Source organism: Poecilia reticulata, chromosome 13 (genome assembly GCF_904066995.2).
Source record: "Poecilia reticulata chromosome 13, P_reticulata-male-v2, whole genome shotgun sequence".
Taxonomy (NCBI): Eukaryota; Metazoa; Chordata; class Actinopteri; order Cyprinodontiformes; family Poeciliidae; genus Poecilia; species Poecilia reticulata.
In genome coordinates, this window is record NC_088842.1 from 8087953 (window position 1) to 8105730 (window position 17778).

Genomic DNA, 17778 nt, shown 5'->3' on the forward strand with positions numbered 1-17778 from the left:
GAATCATGGCAGCAAACCAGCAAAACGTAAATAACTGCACAGTTTTTTCCTCGAACTAACCGACTGAGTTGAGTAAAGCTGTTGGATGCAGGTGATGATAGCTAAAAGATGACTAGCTAATATCAACACAGCACGTTAAGCTTGCTAACAAGTAGCCTGTATGCTACTGATGTTGTTGTCTATGTTCAGCAACGTAGATTCATTTTGCCCCCCAAAATAAGTCGATGCCCCCCCTGTTAAACTCGTCTGGAGCTGGAGCTGGTCCGTAGTTCTCTAGATAATAGCGCTGAACAAGCAGCCGTGTATTTTGCCACCTGGGCGGTGCGGAGCGGTGAAGAGACGCTGAGGGAACCGAATCTGATGGGGAAACAGTAACACCAGCATTGTGAGTAGTTTCTTCTTCTTCTGAGGATTGTAGGAAGCAGCTATGTTTTGCGTCATACTATGCATGAGCTGGGGATTCTCTGGAAGAAAAGATGCATTTTCTAGGTTTACACGACAACGGAAAACGGTACGTTTCAGAAATATCGCACTCTGGAACCCGTTTTCAATCTGTGCCGTTGTTGGAGAAAACATTCGGTGGTTTCGTGTAAACGCACACTACAAACGCAACAAAACTCTTCCGTTTTCCCCCGAATCGTTGTTGTGTAAACGGGGCGTGACGCAGTTGTAAAGTTTTGACCGTTTCCATAGCAACGATCAGAAACAAGACATTCCCCCAGAACTACAGTGACTCATTGTAGCTATGACATCATCTATGACATAGATCAAAGAACATCTGAGGTTATGAATGCTTGACTCTCAAAAGAAGAGGTTATAAAACCAAGCATCTCTTCACTAGTGATCACTGTGTTAAGTACTTTTACCATGGAACAAATTGCTTTTAAGACTATTTTTTTCCCTATTACTTTTGGAGCAGGTTACTTAATAACAACAGGAGTGAGAAAGCTTTTCAATAAGCTGCTTCCTGGAGTGACCTTTGACATCACTAGCTATAAGGACGAAAAGGAATACGATGAATTTGATGAGTGTCTTTTCAAACCTTCCTGGACTCTGAAGAACACATCACAAGAAAACGCGCAGCAAGCTTCCCCGGCTGGGGCAGTTTACGGTGGCTCAACAGGTCATAAAAAACAAACAGATTTTTCAGATCACTCTGATAGAGACACCGCGGATGAAGACAACGATTTACCCGGTTCTCCCAAAGTTCACAGACTTAAAAGGGTTGGAGAGAAAAGGAGGAAAACGAGGCGACCAAAACCTCAACCTGAGCTCTGAGGAATGCGGACCTATCAAGAAAGATCTGTCGAACGGAACGATTTCTCTGATCCCAAAGAACAAACTTCCCCGGCTGGGGAAGCAAAGAACAAACTTGTATTATACCAAGAAGAGACACGCATCAAATTTATCGTACAGACAAACTACCCCGGCTGGGGAAGTTTGGATTGAAAAGGAGACCGTTGAGTTTAAAACCTCAACCTCTGTGCTGATGATAGGGATATTAGAAGACTGGACGCATCAAGAGAAATCGTTCCCTAGGATGATCCCAAAGAACAAACTTCCCTGGCTGGGGAAGTTTGCGGTGACAAGAAGACCGTTGAGTCTAAAACCTCAATCTCTACTCAGACGAAAGCGGCATTAGAAGACCGGACCCATCAAGAGAGATCTGTCCTAGGGAACGATGTGGCCAATCTTCCAAAAGAGCTAACTTTCCCGCCTGGGGATGTTTGCTATGGAAAGAAGAGAACTGGCTATCAAACCTTAACATGAGTGCTGCAGAAAAGGGCAAAAGAAGAGAATATCTACAATGTTCAATCTCCCAACTAATCAGAATTCACCACCTGCAGAGTTTGCGATCAAAGGAGTTGATATCAGCACAAACCTCACCTGTCGCGCTCCCCCTGGTTTTTAATATGGCAGAGATCTTAGTCAGCATGTTTTTTTTTCCCGTGGGTTTTGGCATTGGATATTTGATTGACCTCAGGAATGAGGAACAGTTTTGAGAAACTATTTCTGGTAGCAATTTAGAAAAAAGTAGCTCTCAGGACGAGTGCACTTTCACTCGGTATGATCTTTTCAATGCGTTTCATTTTGATGCTTCCCCGGCTGGGAAAGTTTTCTGTGAAAAGACGACAGCTGAGTCTGAATACTCTACTTCTCCTTTGATGAAAACGGCATTAGAAGACAGGCCCCCTGATGAGAGCACTGTCCAGGTAATGATTTTTCTAATCTCCCCTAGGAACAAACATGGACAGAGATATTGATATGGATGAATAACAGTGAAAAACTTGCGTAAAGAGTAAGGGAGTTGTGATTACAACTGCCCATCCATTTCATCCATCCATTTTCTTCCTCTTGGATCGGGTCGTAGCAGCTTAAGAAGGGAGGTCCAGACTTCCCTTTCCTCAGCCACTTGTTCCATGTCCTCTGGGGGAATCCCAAGGCGTTCCCAGGCCAGCCGAGAGACATAGTCCCTCCAGCGTGTCCTGGGTCTTCAGTGGGCTCTCCTCCTGGTTGGACGTGCCCGGAACACCTCACCACGGAGGCGTCCAGGAGGTATTCTGACCAGATGCCAGAGCCACCTCAACTGGTTCCTCTTGACGTGAAAGAGCAGCAGCTCTACTCTGAGTCCCTCCCAGATGACTGAGCTTCTCAGCCCATCTCTAAGGGAGAGCCCAGCCTCTCTCCTCTTGGGACATTCCACGTCCCAAGAGCCGAATAATTAATAATAATTAGTCATTAATTCAATTAATTGATAATCCAATTATGATTTAATAATAAATATTATTGTAATAATATTTATTATGATAATATTTATAGTATTTATTATAAATAATACATATTTATATTATACAAATAATAATATATTATTTATATACTATATATAAATAATTATATATTTATATGTAATAAACACATTTATATATAATAAACACACTGATTGTGTTTTTTCATCATAAAAAACACAATCAGTGTTTTCATAATTATGAATGGCCAACAGTCTGTTATTCGTATATCAATTTGATAAAATAGGAGTTCCCGCACGTCCCATATCTATGTCCTCTGTTACCTTTGTCAGCAGTTAAAACAGTTTAATCCGTTGCTAACAAGTCGTAACTTGTTTTTCCGAGCCGCCTTCAAACGCAACATGAAAGCTGAGACGCTCGCACTGGGTTTACACCTGTGAGGCAGCGAAGGAGACCTGCTGCTGCTGTGCAGGTGTGTGTTAGAATCATGGCAGCAAACCAGCAAAACGTAAATAACTGCACAGTTTTTTCCCCGAACTAACCGACTGAGTTGAGTAAAGCTGTTGGATGCAGGTGATGATAGCTAAAAGATGACTAGCTAATATCAACACAGCACGTTAAGCTTGCTAACAAGTAGCCTGTATGCTACTGATGTTGTTGTCTATGTTCAGCAACGTAGATTCATTTTGCCCCCCAAAATAAGTCGATGCCCCCCCTGTTAAACTCGTCTGGAGCTGGGGCTGGTCCGTAGTTCTCTAGATAATAGCGCTGAACAAGCAGCCGTGTATTTTGCCACCTGGGCGGTGCGGAGCGGTGAAGAGACGCTGAGGGAACCGAATCTGATGGGGAAACAGTAACACCAGCATTGTGAGTAGTTTCTTCTTCTGTGGATTGTAGGAAGCAGGTATGTTTTGCGTCATACTATGCATGAGCTGGGGATTCTCTGGAAGAAAAGATGCATTTTCTAGGTTTACACGACAACGGAAAACGGTACGTTTCAGAAATATCGCACTCTGGAACCCGTTTTCAATCTGTGCCGTTGTTAGAGAAAACATTCGGTGGTTTCGTGTAAACGCACACTACAAACGCAACAAAACTCTTCCGTTTTCCCCCGAATCGTTGTTGTGTAAACGGGGCGTGACGCAGTTGTAAAGTTTTGACCGTTTCCATAGCAACGATCAGAAGCAAGACATTCCCCCAGAACTACAGTGACTCATTGTAGCTATGACATCATCTATGACATAGATCAAAGAACATCTGAGGTTATGAATGCTTGACTCTCAAAAGAAGAGGTTATAAAACCAAGCATCTCTTCACTAGTGATCACTGTGTTAAGTACTTTTACCATGGAACAAATTGCTTTTAAGACAATTTTTTTCCCTATTACTTTTGGAGCAGGTTACTTAATAACAACAGGAGTGAGAAAGCTTTTCAATAAGCTGCTTCCTGGAGTGACCTTTGACATCACTAGCTATAAGGACGAAAAGGAATGCAATGAATTTGATGAGTGTCTTTTCAAACCTTCCTGGACTCTGAAGAACACATCACAAGAAAACGCGCAGCAAGCTTCCCCGGCTGGGGCAGTTTACGGTGGCTCAACAGGTCATAAAAAACAAACAGATTTTACAGATCACTCTGATAGAGACACCGCGGATGAAGACAACAATTTACCCGGTTCTCCCAAAGTTCACAGACTTAGAAGGGTTGGAGCGATAAGGAGGAAAACGAGGCGACCAAAACCTCAACCTGAGCTCTGAGGAATGCGGACCTATCAAGAAAGATCTGTCGAAGGGAACGATTTCTCTGATCCCAAAGAACAAACTTCTATTATACCAAGAAGAGACACGCATCAAATTTATCGTACAGACAAACTACCCCGGCTGGGGAAGTTTGGATTGAAAAGGAGACCGTTGAGTTTAAAACCTCAACCTCTGTGCTGATGATAGGGATATTAGAAGACTGGACGCATCAAGAGAAATCGTTCCCTAGGATGATCCCAAAGAACAAACTTCCCCTGCTGGGGAAGTTTGCGGTGACAAGAAGACCGTTGAGTCTAAAAGCTCAATCTCTACTCGGACGAAAGCGGCATTAGAAGACCGGACCCATCAAGAGAGATCTGTCCTAGGGAACGATGTGGCCAATCTTCCAAAAGAGCTAACTTTCCCTCCTGGGGATGTTTGCTATGGAAATAAGAGAACTGGCTATCAAACCTTAACATGAGTGCTGCAGAAAAGGGCAAAAGAAGAGAATATCTACAATGTTCAATCTCCCAACTAATTAGAATTCACCGCCTGCAGAGTTTGCGATCAAAGGAGTTGATATCAGCACAAACCTCACCTGTCGCGCTCCCCCTGGTTTTTAATATGGCAGAGATCTTAGTCAGCATGTTTTTTTTCCCGTGGGTTTTGGCATTGGATATTTGATTGACCTCAGGAATGAGGAACAGTTTTGAGAAACTATTTCTGGTAGCAAATTAGAAAAAAGTAGCTCTCAGGACGAGTGCACTTTCACTCGGTATGATCTTTTCAATGCGTTTAATTCTGATGCTTACCCGGCTGGGGAAGTTTTCTGTGAAAAGACGACAGCTGAGTCTGAATACTCTACTTCTCCTTTGATGAAAACGGCATTAGAAGACAGGCACCCTGATGAGAGCACTGTCCAGGTAATGATTTTTCTAATCTTCCCTAGGAACAAACATGGACAGAGATATTGATATGGATGAATAACAGTGAAAAACTTGCATAAAGAGTAAGGGAGTTGTGATTACAACTGTCCATCCATTTCATCCATCCATTTTCTTCCTCTTGGATCGGGTCGTAGCAGCTTAAGAAGGGAGGTCCAGACTTCCCTTTCCTCAGCCACTTGTTCCATGTCCTCTGGGGGAATCCCAAGGCGTTCCCAGGCCAGCCGAGAGACATAGTCCCTCCAGCGTGTCCTGGGTCTTCAGTGGGCTCTCCTCCTGGTTGGACGTGCCCGGAACACCTCACCACGGAGGCGTCCAGGAGGTATTCTGACCAGATGCCAGAGCCACCTCAACTGGTTCCTCTTGACGTGAAAGAGCAGCAGCTCTACTCTGAGTCCCTCCCAGATGACTGAGCTTCTCAGCCCATCTCTAAGGGAGAGCCCAGCCTCTCTCCTCTTGGGACATTCCACGTCCCAAGAGCCGAATAATTAATAATAATTAGTCATTAATTCAATTATATAATTCAATTAATTGATAATCCAATTATGATTTAATAATAATAAATATTATTGTAATAATATTTATTATGATAATATTTATAGTATTTATTATAAATAATACATATTATTTATATTATACAAATAATAATATATTATTTATATACTATATATAAATAATTATATATTTATATATAATAAACACATATTTATATATAATAAACACACTGATTGTGTTTTTTCATCATAAAAAACACAATCAGTGTTTTCATAATTATGAATGGCCAACAGTCTGTTATTCGTATATCAATTTGATAAAATAGGAGTTCCCGCACGTCCCATATCTATGTCCTCTGTTACCTTTTTCAGCAGTTAAAACAGTTTAATTCGTTGCTAACAAGTCGTAACTTGTTTTTCCGAGCCGCCTTCAAACGCAACATGAAAGCTGAGACGCTCGCACTGGGTTTACACTTGTGAGGCAGCGAAGGAGACCTGCTGCTGCTGTGCAGGTGTGTGTTAGAATCATGGCAGCAAACCAGCAAAACGTAAATAACTGCACAGTTTTTCCCCGAACTAACCGACTGAGTTGAGTAAAGCTGTTGGATGCAGGTGATGATAGCTAAAAGATGACTAGCTAATATCAATACAGCACGTTAAGCTTGCTAACAAGTAGCCTGTATGCTACTGATGTTGTTGTCTATGTTCAGCAACGTAGATTCATTTTGCTCCCCAAAATAAGTCGATGCCCCCCCTGTTAAACTCGTCTGGAGCCGGGCTGGTCCTGGTCCGTAGTTCTCTAGATAATAGCGCTGAACAAGCAGCCGTGTATCTGATGCGGAAACAGTAACACCAGCATTGTGAGTAGTTTCTTCTTCTTCTGTGGATTGTAGGAAGCAGCTATGTTTTGCGTCATACTATGCATGAGCTGGGGATTCTCTGGAAGAAAAGATGCATTTTCTAGGTTTACACGACAACGGAAAACGGTACGTTTCAGAAATATCGCACTCTGGAACCCGTTTTCAATCTGTGCCGTTGTTAGAGAAAACATTCGGTGGTTTCGTGTAAACGCACACTACAAACGCAACAAAACTCTTCCGTTTTCCCCCGAATCGTTGTTGTGTAAACGGGGCGTGACGCAGTTGTAAAGTTTTGACCGTTTCCATAGCAACGATCAGAAGCAAGACATTCCCCCAGAACTACAGTGACTCATTGTAGCTATGACATCATCTATGACATAGATCAAAGAACATCTGAGGTTATGAATGCTTGACTCTCAAAAGAAGAGGTTATAAAACCAAGCATCTCTTCACTAGTGATCACTGTGTTAAGTACTTTTACCATGGAACAAATTGCTTTTAAGACAATTTTTTGTCCTATTACTTTTGGAGCAGGTTACTTAATAACAACAGGAGTGAGAAAGCTTTTCAATAAGCTGCTTCCTGGAGTGACCTTTGACATCACTAGCTGTAAGGACGAAAATGAATACGATGAATTTGATGCGTGTCTTTTCAAACCTTCCTGGACTCTGAAGAACACATCACAAGAAAACGCGCAGCAAGCTTCCCCGGCTGGGGCAGTTTACGGTGGCTCAACAGGCCATAAAAAAACAAACAGATTTTACAGATCACTCTGATAGAGACACCGCGGATGAAGACAACGATTTACCCGGTTCTCCCAAAGTTCACAGACTTAGAAGGGTTGGAGCGATAAGGAGGAAAACGAGGCGACCAAAACCTCAACCTGAGCTCTGAGGAATGCGGACCTATCAAGAAAGATCTGTCGAAGGGAACGATTTCTCTGATCCCAAAGAACAAACTTCCCCGGCTGGGGAAGTTTGTTCCCAAAGAACAAACTTCTATTATACCAAGAAGAGACACGCATCAAATTTATCGTACAGACAAACTACCCCGGCTGGGGAAGTTTGGATTGAAAAGGAGACCGTTGAGTTTAAAACCTCAACCTCTGTGCTGATGATAGGGATATTAGAAGACTGGACGCATCAAGAGAAATCGTTCCCTAGGATGATCCCAAAGAACAAACTACCCCGGCTGGGGAAGTTTGCGGTGACAAGAAGACCGTTGAGTCTAAAAGCTCAATCTCTACTCGGACGAAAGCGGCATTAGAAGACCGGACCCATCAAGAGAGATCTGTCCTAGGGAACGATGTGGCCAATCTTCCAAAAGAGCTAACTTTCCCTCCTGGGGATGTTTGCTATGGAAATAAGAGAACTGGCTATCAAACCTTAACTTGAGTGCTGCAGAAAAGGGCAAAAGAAGAGAATATCTACAATGTTCAATCTCCCAACTAATCAGAATTCACCACCTGCAGAGTTTGCGATCAAAGGAGTTGATATCAGCACAAACCTCACCTGTCGCGCTCCCCCTGGTTTTTAATATGGCAGAGATCTTAGTCAGCATGGTTTTTTTCCCGTGGGTTTTGGCATTGGATATTTGATTGACCTCAGGAATGAGGAACAGTTTTGAGAAACTATTTCTGGTAGCAATTTAGAAAAAAGTAGCTCTCAGGACAGGTGCACTTTCACTCGGTATGATCTTTTCAATGCGTTTAATTCTGATGCTTACCCGGCTGGGGAAGTTTTCTGTGAAAAGACGACAGCTGAGTCTGAATACTCTACTTCTCCTTTGATGAAAACGGGATTAGAAGACAGGCACCCTGATGAGAGCACTGTCCAGGTAATGATTTTTCTAATCTCCCCTAGGAACAAACATGGACAGAGATATTGATATGGATGAATAACAGTGAAAAACTTGCTTAAAGAGTAAGGGAGTTGTGATTACAACTGTCCATCCATTTCATCCATCCATTTTCTTCCTCTTGGATCGGGTCGTAGCAGCTTAAGAAGGGAGGTCCAGACTTCCCTTTCCTCAGACACTTGTTCCATGTCCTCTGGGGGAATCCCAAGGCGTTCCCAGGCCAGCCGAGAGACATAGTCCCTCCAGCGTGTCCTGGGTCTTCAGTGGGCTCTCCTCCTGGTTGGACGTGCCCGGAACACCTCACCACGGAGAATGCTAGGAGAATTCAGAACCTCTGCAGCAAACATCAGTTTTAAAGAGCAGGACTTAGCCAACATTCTAAAGCAAATTAAAAATGTTAACCAAGTAATCTGATATTCGAAAGAAAATTTTGTTTTTGCCTATATTTTTTTAGTGTGGATTGAGAAAGTTGGAAGCATCAAAACAAAAATTCCATTAGTATGATTCAATGTCATTCATGACTTTGTATATGGTGAAGGATTATCATTCAAATGTTATTTAACAATGATTCCATTTACCTTTGTATTCCTTGGTAATAAAGCGCTTTAGGTATAAAGTATGAGTCATAATACTTTCTTGAGACAATTTAAAAAATGTTAAAGGGGACCTATTATGCAAAATTCACTTTTTACTCAGTTTTCTACTTTCATTTGGGTTTTTATTGATTCTAGAAAAAGTCCAAGTGCAAAAAAGAAAACAAAAACAAAGAAAAAAAGCAATCCAGATGTTTTCTGGCAAACAGTTAATGCTTTTTGGTGTGTGGGGAAAAAAGCCATTTCGAAAACCTCCTAATTATGACGCCACAATGGGCATACAAGCCCCTCCCCTCACCGAGCAACCCAAGCGGAGCTCCGCCTACTTCATCATTCAAAGAGCTCATTGGTCAGCTCCACCTCTTCTCGTTCTGGATCTGACTCGGGATCAAAGATGTGTGGTTAGCCATCTGTCTGCCACCATGTTGACATGTATAAAGTATAAACATTGAGTTGGGGAGGCGTGGCCAGCAGCTCTTAAAGTGACAGAACCCTAAAACGGCTCATTCTGATTCTTCACGCTGTCAGATTGTTTCTATTTAAGTATTTATTTTTTTAATTCTACGTGTGACAATTATCAGCCCTGGATGTGGCCAGAAATTAAGTTAATCACAATTATTTCCTGATTTAAGGAAATATATTTGCATTTAGTATCACTTTGGTTTGGATAGCTGTTTACCCTTAATGCATTAAGTCACAATGTGTAAAACTGTATCTAGTATTTACTTTGGTTGTCTTGTGCGATGTGGAAATATTTAGCATTTGAAACATCTAAGAGTGGAAAAATACCTTTTAGCCATACCGTATAACAAAACATTGACATTTTTTTTCCTCCCCAACTAACCCCATTTTTATTGTTAGTCTGGGATGGCCCTTAATGAGCCACCATTTGGGTGCAATCTCCTTATCCTGTTAATTTTGAATTTATTAGAGCGACAGACACAAAAACTGAAGTAATTTACTGACTTACTTAGCACACTTCCCTAGAACTCTATTTTTTAATCACTGCTTATACTTTTTAATATACTTTTAGTTTCATTTTATTATCTCTAATTAATAACGATGCATGTAGTGCCAAATAAAATGGCATCTGTCAGGGCTTTGGAGTCCTCTGACTTAATGAAGCGGCGCGAGATGCAAATGCAGGTTTTTCAGAGGAAATAAAGCGTAAAATTTGGCTGGGACATAAAAAGAATTAATAATACTAATGTTTCTTTTTAAGTTGTGTCAACTATAAAGCCGCCCTGTGTGTGCTTAATGATATACACACACTAGCTATACGGTTTTAGCAGCCTGGTTGAAACTGAGGCCTCAGGGCGGCTGAGTGTTTAAACAGCGGATTAGCTGAACTTTACATTTCACTCAGGTGTGTGAAGAAGAATGGCGGCTCATTTGTTTGCTCTCCATCAGTCACCTAAAAGAATTTAAACACAAGCGCAAAAGGAACCGAGTGTTTTCCTCCTTTAACATATGGGTGAAAACATCCAAAATATGCTTGGATTCTACTTTCCTTTATTCCAAATTTCAAGTGTTTTTTGTTTTTACTAAAGGGAAAAAATAAATCTGAAACTTGGCACTTCTACTCTGCTCTGACCAGGGTGTCCTAGAAATCAAAAATGGGAAGCAGAAAACCTGACCTGATTATCACGGTGCATCACTTTCTTTCTTTCCAAATTCTGACCAACACTCACCCCCTGTGTCCAGCATTTGAACTGCAGCGAAATTCTGGAAGCACACAAGGAAACAAACACACACGCAGCGAAACTAAAAACCTCTTTTGATTTTTTTTATTATATCAAAATACAAAAATTTGAGAGGAAAGTCTTGTATAGGACTAAGCATTTGAAATGATATGGTGACATGGATACAACACTGCGCTCATGTTCTCATAGACATGCCATAGATAGAGCAGAGATCGTGTTATAGGCCCATGTCTACGTCATGATGAGCCACCAGGAGTGAGCCTGTGCATTTTACCCCTATAAAGGCTTGTGATGGCGACTGCTGCTGTACATCCAGGCCCGTTTGGTAACAAGCCAGAGTGTGATTTCCTTTTTTTTTTCTTTCTTTTTTTTTTACATTTTAGTTCGTTCAGGTTTCTGCTTACTCGGAGAGAAAAGAGAGAGAGAGAGAAATTAAAAGAAAATTCATGGCAGTTGAACATGAGTAGTGACCTCAAGATCTCAAGACGAGTCACTGGATAGCAGTGGCAAAGAAAAAAAAAAAAGTAGTACAGATATTATACATAAGGCTTTGGTACAGCACCATACAGTATGAGTTAATTGCTCAAAAAAAAAAAAAAAGTTAAGTAAAGCATCAAAAACTGATGCAGTGACAGAATAGAATGGCATTTCTAAAAAAAAAAACAAAAAAACAATCAGTGTTATTGTTTTTAAAAAAGAGAAGAGTGGAAAAAGTTTTAACTCTGAATATTTACATATGGACATCGTGATCAAAACCTAAACGAGAACAAAAACATGTAAAATGCAGAATGTAAACATGTGATGTACAGCACAGAGTTCGGTGGATGAAGGTGAAACGAAACATGGGAATTTCTCACTTCTTTTAAGCACTACTGGGTTTGCTTGAATATGAGCTAAAACAGTCAACAATGTAGTGCTTATAGTAGCCTACGATTAATTATACATTCTAGCTTCTCAGTGCTGGTACACATGAAGAACAAACAGAAACAAACGAACGAACAAAAGAGATAAAGAGAATATAGAAAATACTACATACTTTTCTAGCTTCCGTCCAATAACAAACCAGCTCAGATGGCCATGAATGATTGCTAAATAGGCATTTTTGTAATTCTATCTACATGCAAGATTAATACAATTTAAAAAAAGAAAAAGGAAAAAAAAAGAAAGTCAAATCTGTTAAGTATCATCCTATCAGTAGCTAGTGATGCACTAAGAGCCGTAAGCAGAAACAACCCACCTCCCACCCCAAAACAAAACAAAAAAACAAAATTAACAAGAGAAATGGAACAGAAAATGTCGCTAACAGTACGTCAAAAGCAGCCCTCTTAAACGCTGTACATGTTCCCGTTGGATTTTGCGAAGAAACAAATGACGAGCCCGGAAGACAGCGTCTGTTTGTAAAAAAAAATAAAACCAGCAGTGGGGATGTGTGAGCTTTTCTGACAAGAGGATAAATGCAAGCGTGAACGACTCATGGCTAAGCTGTACAGTACTAAAAGGAGTTGTTCGTTTAAAAAAGTTGATGGTTGGGTGAGGTGAGACTTGCGTTCTCAGTCGTAGTAGTAGTAGTAGTAGTGTGCTTGAAAAAACAAGTGCTGTTGACCATAGATCTACATTGCTGTGGAAAAGCATTTCCCCCGCTTACAGATTTAAAGTTTTTGATTTTTCTTTTGTCATACTTTAGAAAAAATGCTGATTGAAAAGATTATTTTATTTATTAAGGAAAAAAGTTCAGCAAATCAACCAATGTGAAAAATAAAATTGCCCGTAAACTTAACTGCTGGTTGTGTTGGCAACAATTAGGCATTCATTGTATGACTTTGGCATCAATGTGAAGGAATTTCAAACCATTTTTCTTTTCAGAATTGTTTGAATTGGTCACACTCAATAGTTCCCAAAAGTGAAAGGTCTTAGTAAAAATCTAGCCACAGCATTTTAATCACATTTTAGGTTCAAACTAGATGACTCCAAGCTTGTTTTTTCTTCTTTTTGAGCAAGGTTACAAACTACTGATTGGAAATTCTTTGCTAAAGAATTTTTTACGCCACTGATGGATGGCATTGACTTTGATTTTCACCTCTTCCTGATGAGTTTTTGCGTTTTGATTTCTTGAATTTTAGCTAACTTTTATGTTGAAAAAGAAAAAAAAGTCCTGCTTATGTGAATTCTTGATTTTACAGATATGGCAATAATCTGTTCAGCTCCGCTGTCCAAGATGTGGTCAATTCGTGATTCAGGAAGGGTGGAGGCGATTATTTCTTCCACATTTTACAGACAGCTTCCCCCTATCACCCATTTGAAAAATGCATTTTGCATTTGCACAGGTTCCACTTGACCGATATTACTAAATTTACCTTTATGGTTTAATCAACTTCCAAGCGAAACAAAAGCACAAATAGATGAAATCTTTAAACGAGGCAAATACTTTTTCACAGCACTGTACAGGAAGTTTGCAGAAAAGATCTCCTCCCCGACCTGACAGCGCGCTCTGATTCTCTTCCATGTGTCCTGTGACTAGTTGCTAATCTAAGTCAGGCTACGTTTCTCCCGCTTAGGCTGGGTTAATAATTTCATTATCATCACAAATATATTTTAAAGAGGGTACCTTGGAAGCACAGACAGACATAGCAAAAAACACACTATAGAAAACAGGTCATTTTTGAGTTCATTGAATGTCACAAGTCTCTATTATTCAAGGTTATATGTCTACTTTTTTTTCCAGCATTGTCTATCACTGTAGTCACACTGTTATGATTAGGACAATGTCTACCAGAGCTAGTTTAGCTGCTCAAACACACGCGCACGTACACACGCACGTGCGCACACGTAGGGGAGTGGAGAAAAAGTTCCTTCCGGAAACGGAAACAAATCTTCAGACCTCTACTCTACAGCACCACAAAGTTAAACATAGCACCAAGTCGTAATGTTCAAAGCAACTATGCCCTAACACACTTTAATTTCATCAAACTAATGTAAACACAATTTCCTCCACAGCACGTTTTGTACATGTCTACAGCATGTCCGTTGCTTTTAGGAAACCAAACAAAAGGGGGGTAAGAGTAAAAAAATAAAAAAGAATCTAAAAGTTTCCTTCAGGTTTATTTGCTTTGGACACGTGAAGGTGAAGAAAACCGTTGTGAACCTACATGTGTGCTCATGAATGGGCAAAATACATTATTACTTTGTTTCAGAAATATAGTGGAGGGCAACGCATTTCTGCTTCTAAAGCGTTCCCCTGTCCAGCAATGGGCGTCCACATACTAATACATCAGGGAAAATACTTCTCAACTTGTGCAGCCAGCGGGCTGTGGCAATAATACACTGTACGGTACTAACATTAAGTGTACTTTTCTTCTCAGATAAAATAACGTCTGCTAAGGTATGACAAATTAGGCACCTTAAAATGTTTTAAAAACATCCACTTAAAGCCGTATCGTAAGCAAATACTTTGATATATAATCTAACTTCTTTTAACTTGGGATATCCGTCCCATTTTTTTTCTTCTTTTTTTACCTATTCATACATCCCCGTACAAGAAAGTCTTCCTGTAAAACATGGTTGGATTTCTCTTTACAAATACAATACACACCATGTACAGTACATAACAAATATAGATCATTTCCTTGTATCTTACATGAAACCAATTATTTTGTTTGTCGCTCGCTTTCAAGCAATCGCCGCTTTCTCGTCCAAAGAGATTTAGAGAATCATTCACGTGGATAACCTCGGATTTAGCTAAAACGTTCCAATTTTCTGAAATGAAACACAAAAAATAAATAAAATAAAAAACCTGCTTCATGCGTATTTGAGTGACTGAACTAGCCTTAGCGAAACAATCGGAAAGAGAACCGACCGACGATAACATCGTCAAAGAACGCGGTAACCGGCAGAATGGGCGTGGCCGTTGAATACTGGAGTTTGGAGCTATTTTTGCCGTCTGGTCGTCTCAGCAAATCGCCGCTGCGCTACGTAAGCATTTCGACGGGTCATTAAATGCACTGTGACGTAGGGACATTCATTTCCTGTACAGCAAAACATACATTCATTATCGGTTAGTGTCACAAAAAGAGAGAAATAAATTAAAAAAAATAAATTAGCAAACGTATAGCGAAGTAGCTAGCAATTAATATACAGTTTTTAAGAGATAAACAGTCAGGGTGGCCATTTTGTTTGGAGATTCCCCATTGCTTGTTTTACAGCTTCGTGAAGCAATCACATTCCACTCGAACAGCTGCTGTCAAACTTTTACATCTTCACTGTGCAGTTTACTTGGGATTTCTTGCCCCCGCAATTTTTATATATAATATATTTTTTGAAAACAAAAGTTTTCTGGTACTATTGTTAAAACAAGCTAAGTCAGACTTACGCATTCTCTATTTCATGTGTCCTTGGCAGAAAAAAAGCAATATAAAAAAACAGACATTGGAGTTCTCGCTTCCTTCAGAGTGACAAACATGAGAAGGCGACGGAAAAAAAGGCAGTTTATGTTAGAGAAAGAAAAAAAACGCAACAAAAGGCAAAGAAAAGGCACCTCAAGATGTGCCCAATTTCACAAATGATTCCTTAAGAATGAGATACATACAGACACTTCATACTTTTGCTTTGTCGCTCCGTAAGTCCAACCTCTGCTGAGCATGAAAGTCCCCCGACATTTTTCACGAGGCCTCACGAAGGCTATGGTCTTTAGTCATGATACCGTGCCCTAGCAACGGGCGTAACGACACAGAGCGTAAACACTCCTCTCTACTCAGAAACCCCAAAAGCAGACGCGATGCACTAGCTGCAGTAATGAAAAGCATCCAAATAAGATTAAGCTAGGCCATATTATCCATTTGAATGAGGGGTGAGCGTTATAAACCGTTTTTGTCCGTACCTTTAGAGTGTAAAAAGGTCAAGTACGTACAGTATACCACAAGAATTACAGCAACTCTGCGATTACTCTGAGGTATATTTTGCGGTAAGAACCCTGTGTTTAAAGACTGACACTAGTTGTATTGTAGGAAAGGTAGACTCGTGTCCCTTTACAAGGACGCACCAGGCTTTAACAGTACACTGTTTCACTGAAAAACCTAAAAGGTATGAACCCTCAATGATAAGTGAGTGGAAAAATCTTTTTTTTTTTTTACGTGTTGTGTCATACTCAACCAACACATTTTATTACTGTAAGAGGAAGCTTAATTCCCTTGTTTTACTAGTTATATACATTATATATTTCTCAGAGCATTTTCAAGTGAAATTCCTCAGAAAAGAAAAACAAACAAAAAAAAAACAAAAACGCCATTGTTCTTGTCTTCAGATGAGACTTCCAGCCTCTGGAGGATCCAGTTTGCGGCTCCTCGGACAAATCAAGTTGTACGGATTGTATGAAACCTTTGTTTGTCGCTGTTGATGCGTTGGGGGGTGGGGGGGGGGGAACTGAGGTGTTTTGGACTTTGCTTCCATGAGGGGCCAGCTTAATTGGGTCTAATGGCTTGGTGGGACACACGGGTCAGCGTAGAGTTCCATAATTCGGGCCCTCAGAGTCTGCACTGGCCAGGATGCCTGTCTGGTCCTCCTCGGACGGCCTGCGCTGCAGGAAGGAGGTCAAGTAGTGGTAAGGGTTCTTGTTTTGCTTTTTACTCTTTTTGCGAAGGTTGATATCTTCTCTCTCTTGGGGTGTCTGAGATTGCTGCGGGGTCTGAGAGGGAGACACACCTGAAAGGGAGGCAGACGAGGCACACACTGGTTCACTCTCTAAACTAAATGCTATTTTACACACTTCTTAATAATGGTGTAAATCTAGTTGATAATGAATACAAATTACACTGAACTGGCACAACCCTCCCCCTTCCCCTCCCCCACAAAAGCCTAACTTTAAAGATGTGAAACCAGAAGGAAATCCTCAGACGAACCTGTTCTCCTCACAGATGTTGCGTTGTTGTTATTATTGGCAGCCACTCCCTTGGCTTTAGTTATACAGTGGTGTAGCAGTGCTGGTAAGCTCTCAGACCCGGCAGTATCACTAGACGCACCTAGAGGTTCCCTGAGAGGACGAGAAGAGACAGCACAGCATGCATTGCTCCGGATTAATCCAACAGTCTGCTCAATCACGTCTCATTGAAAAAAACAAACAAACGAGACATAACATTTCTTTCATTGCTATTTCCAGTAGCTATCGCATGATTTTGATGAGCGCTTGAGTGTCTATTGAGAGCTGTTTCACTAAGATGATGAATTTCCAGCCTCTATCTGCTTTGATGGATGATAAAAGTTAGACAGGAGAGAGGAAAAAATGGAGGAGATAAAGTGAGAGAAAGGACTGTTGACAGGAGGTGGAGATGGCGAAACTGCTGTTGCTCTCAAGCAGCCTCGACATTAAAGATCCAACCTGAGGAGTTCAGGTCGCATCTTTCCTAAATTATTACTCTGTCTCCAATTTTAGGAATCATAATTACATTTTTAAGTCTTTTGTTTTAATATTAATTTAGCAACAATTGAGTAAAGATTATAGGATTTAAGTTATTTTGGGTCTTTAAGTAGTGACTGCTTCAGAAATATGGGTAACATAGATTTTTTTTTCTTGCTGTATAAACTCATAAAATGAAAATAATTTTTTTGAATTAAAAACATTACAATTTCTCTTTCAATTTTCAAAAAACCACAACATTTGACACACTGCAGGTTGGAGGGTTGGCAGGCTCTTACGCATGTGCAGATGGTCGTCATAGTGGGGCTCTTCTGAACATTAGCATGCAAGAAATGTAAGACTTTTCCAGCCCAGTGAGCAAAGATTCTTTACATATTGTGTCAAATGCTTCAAAAAATGGGTATTATTTTGTTTAGAATAAGGTCACTAAAGAGC

The 17778-nt window shown here is 40.6% G+C and overlaps 1 protein-coding gene across 5 annotated transcripts in view; it reads right to left on the reverse strand.

The window, feature by feature from the left end:
* Positions 1 to 11006: 11006 nt before the first annotated feature.
* igsf9ba (immunoglobulin superfamily, member 9Ba) overlaps positions 11007 to 17778 on the reverse strand; it is a 92278-nt gene continuing 85506 nt past the window's right edge. For 4 of the 5 annotated variants that reach the window (XM_081614329.1, XM_081614327.1, XM_081614328.1 and 1 more), the window contains 2 exons: positions 16829 to 16959; positions 11007 to 16631 (listed from right to left, as the gene is read on the reverse strand). In XM_081614329.1, the coding sequence (XP_081470455.1) occupies positions 16426 to 16631; positions 16829 to 16959 (337 nt within the window). In that variant the 3' untranslated portion in view covers positions 11007 to 16425. Of the gene's footprint in view, positions 16632 to 16828; positions 16960 to 17778 lie in introns of those variants that run through there. The other variant, XM_081614330.1, reaches the window with a different exon arrangement.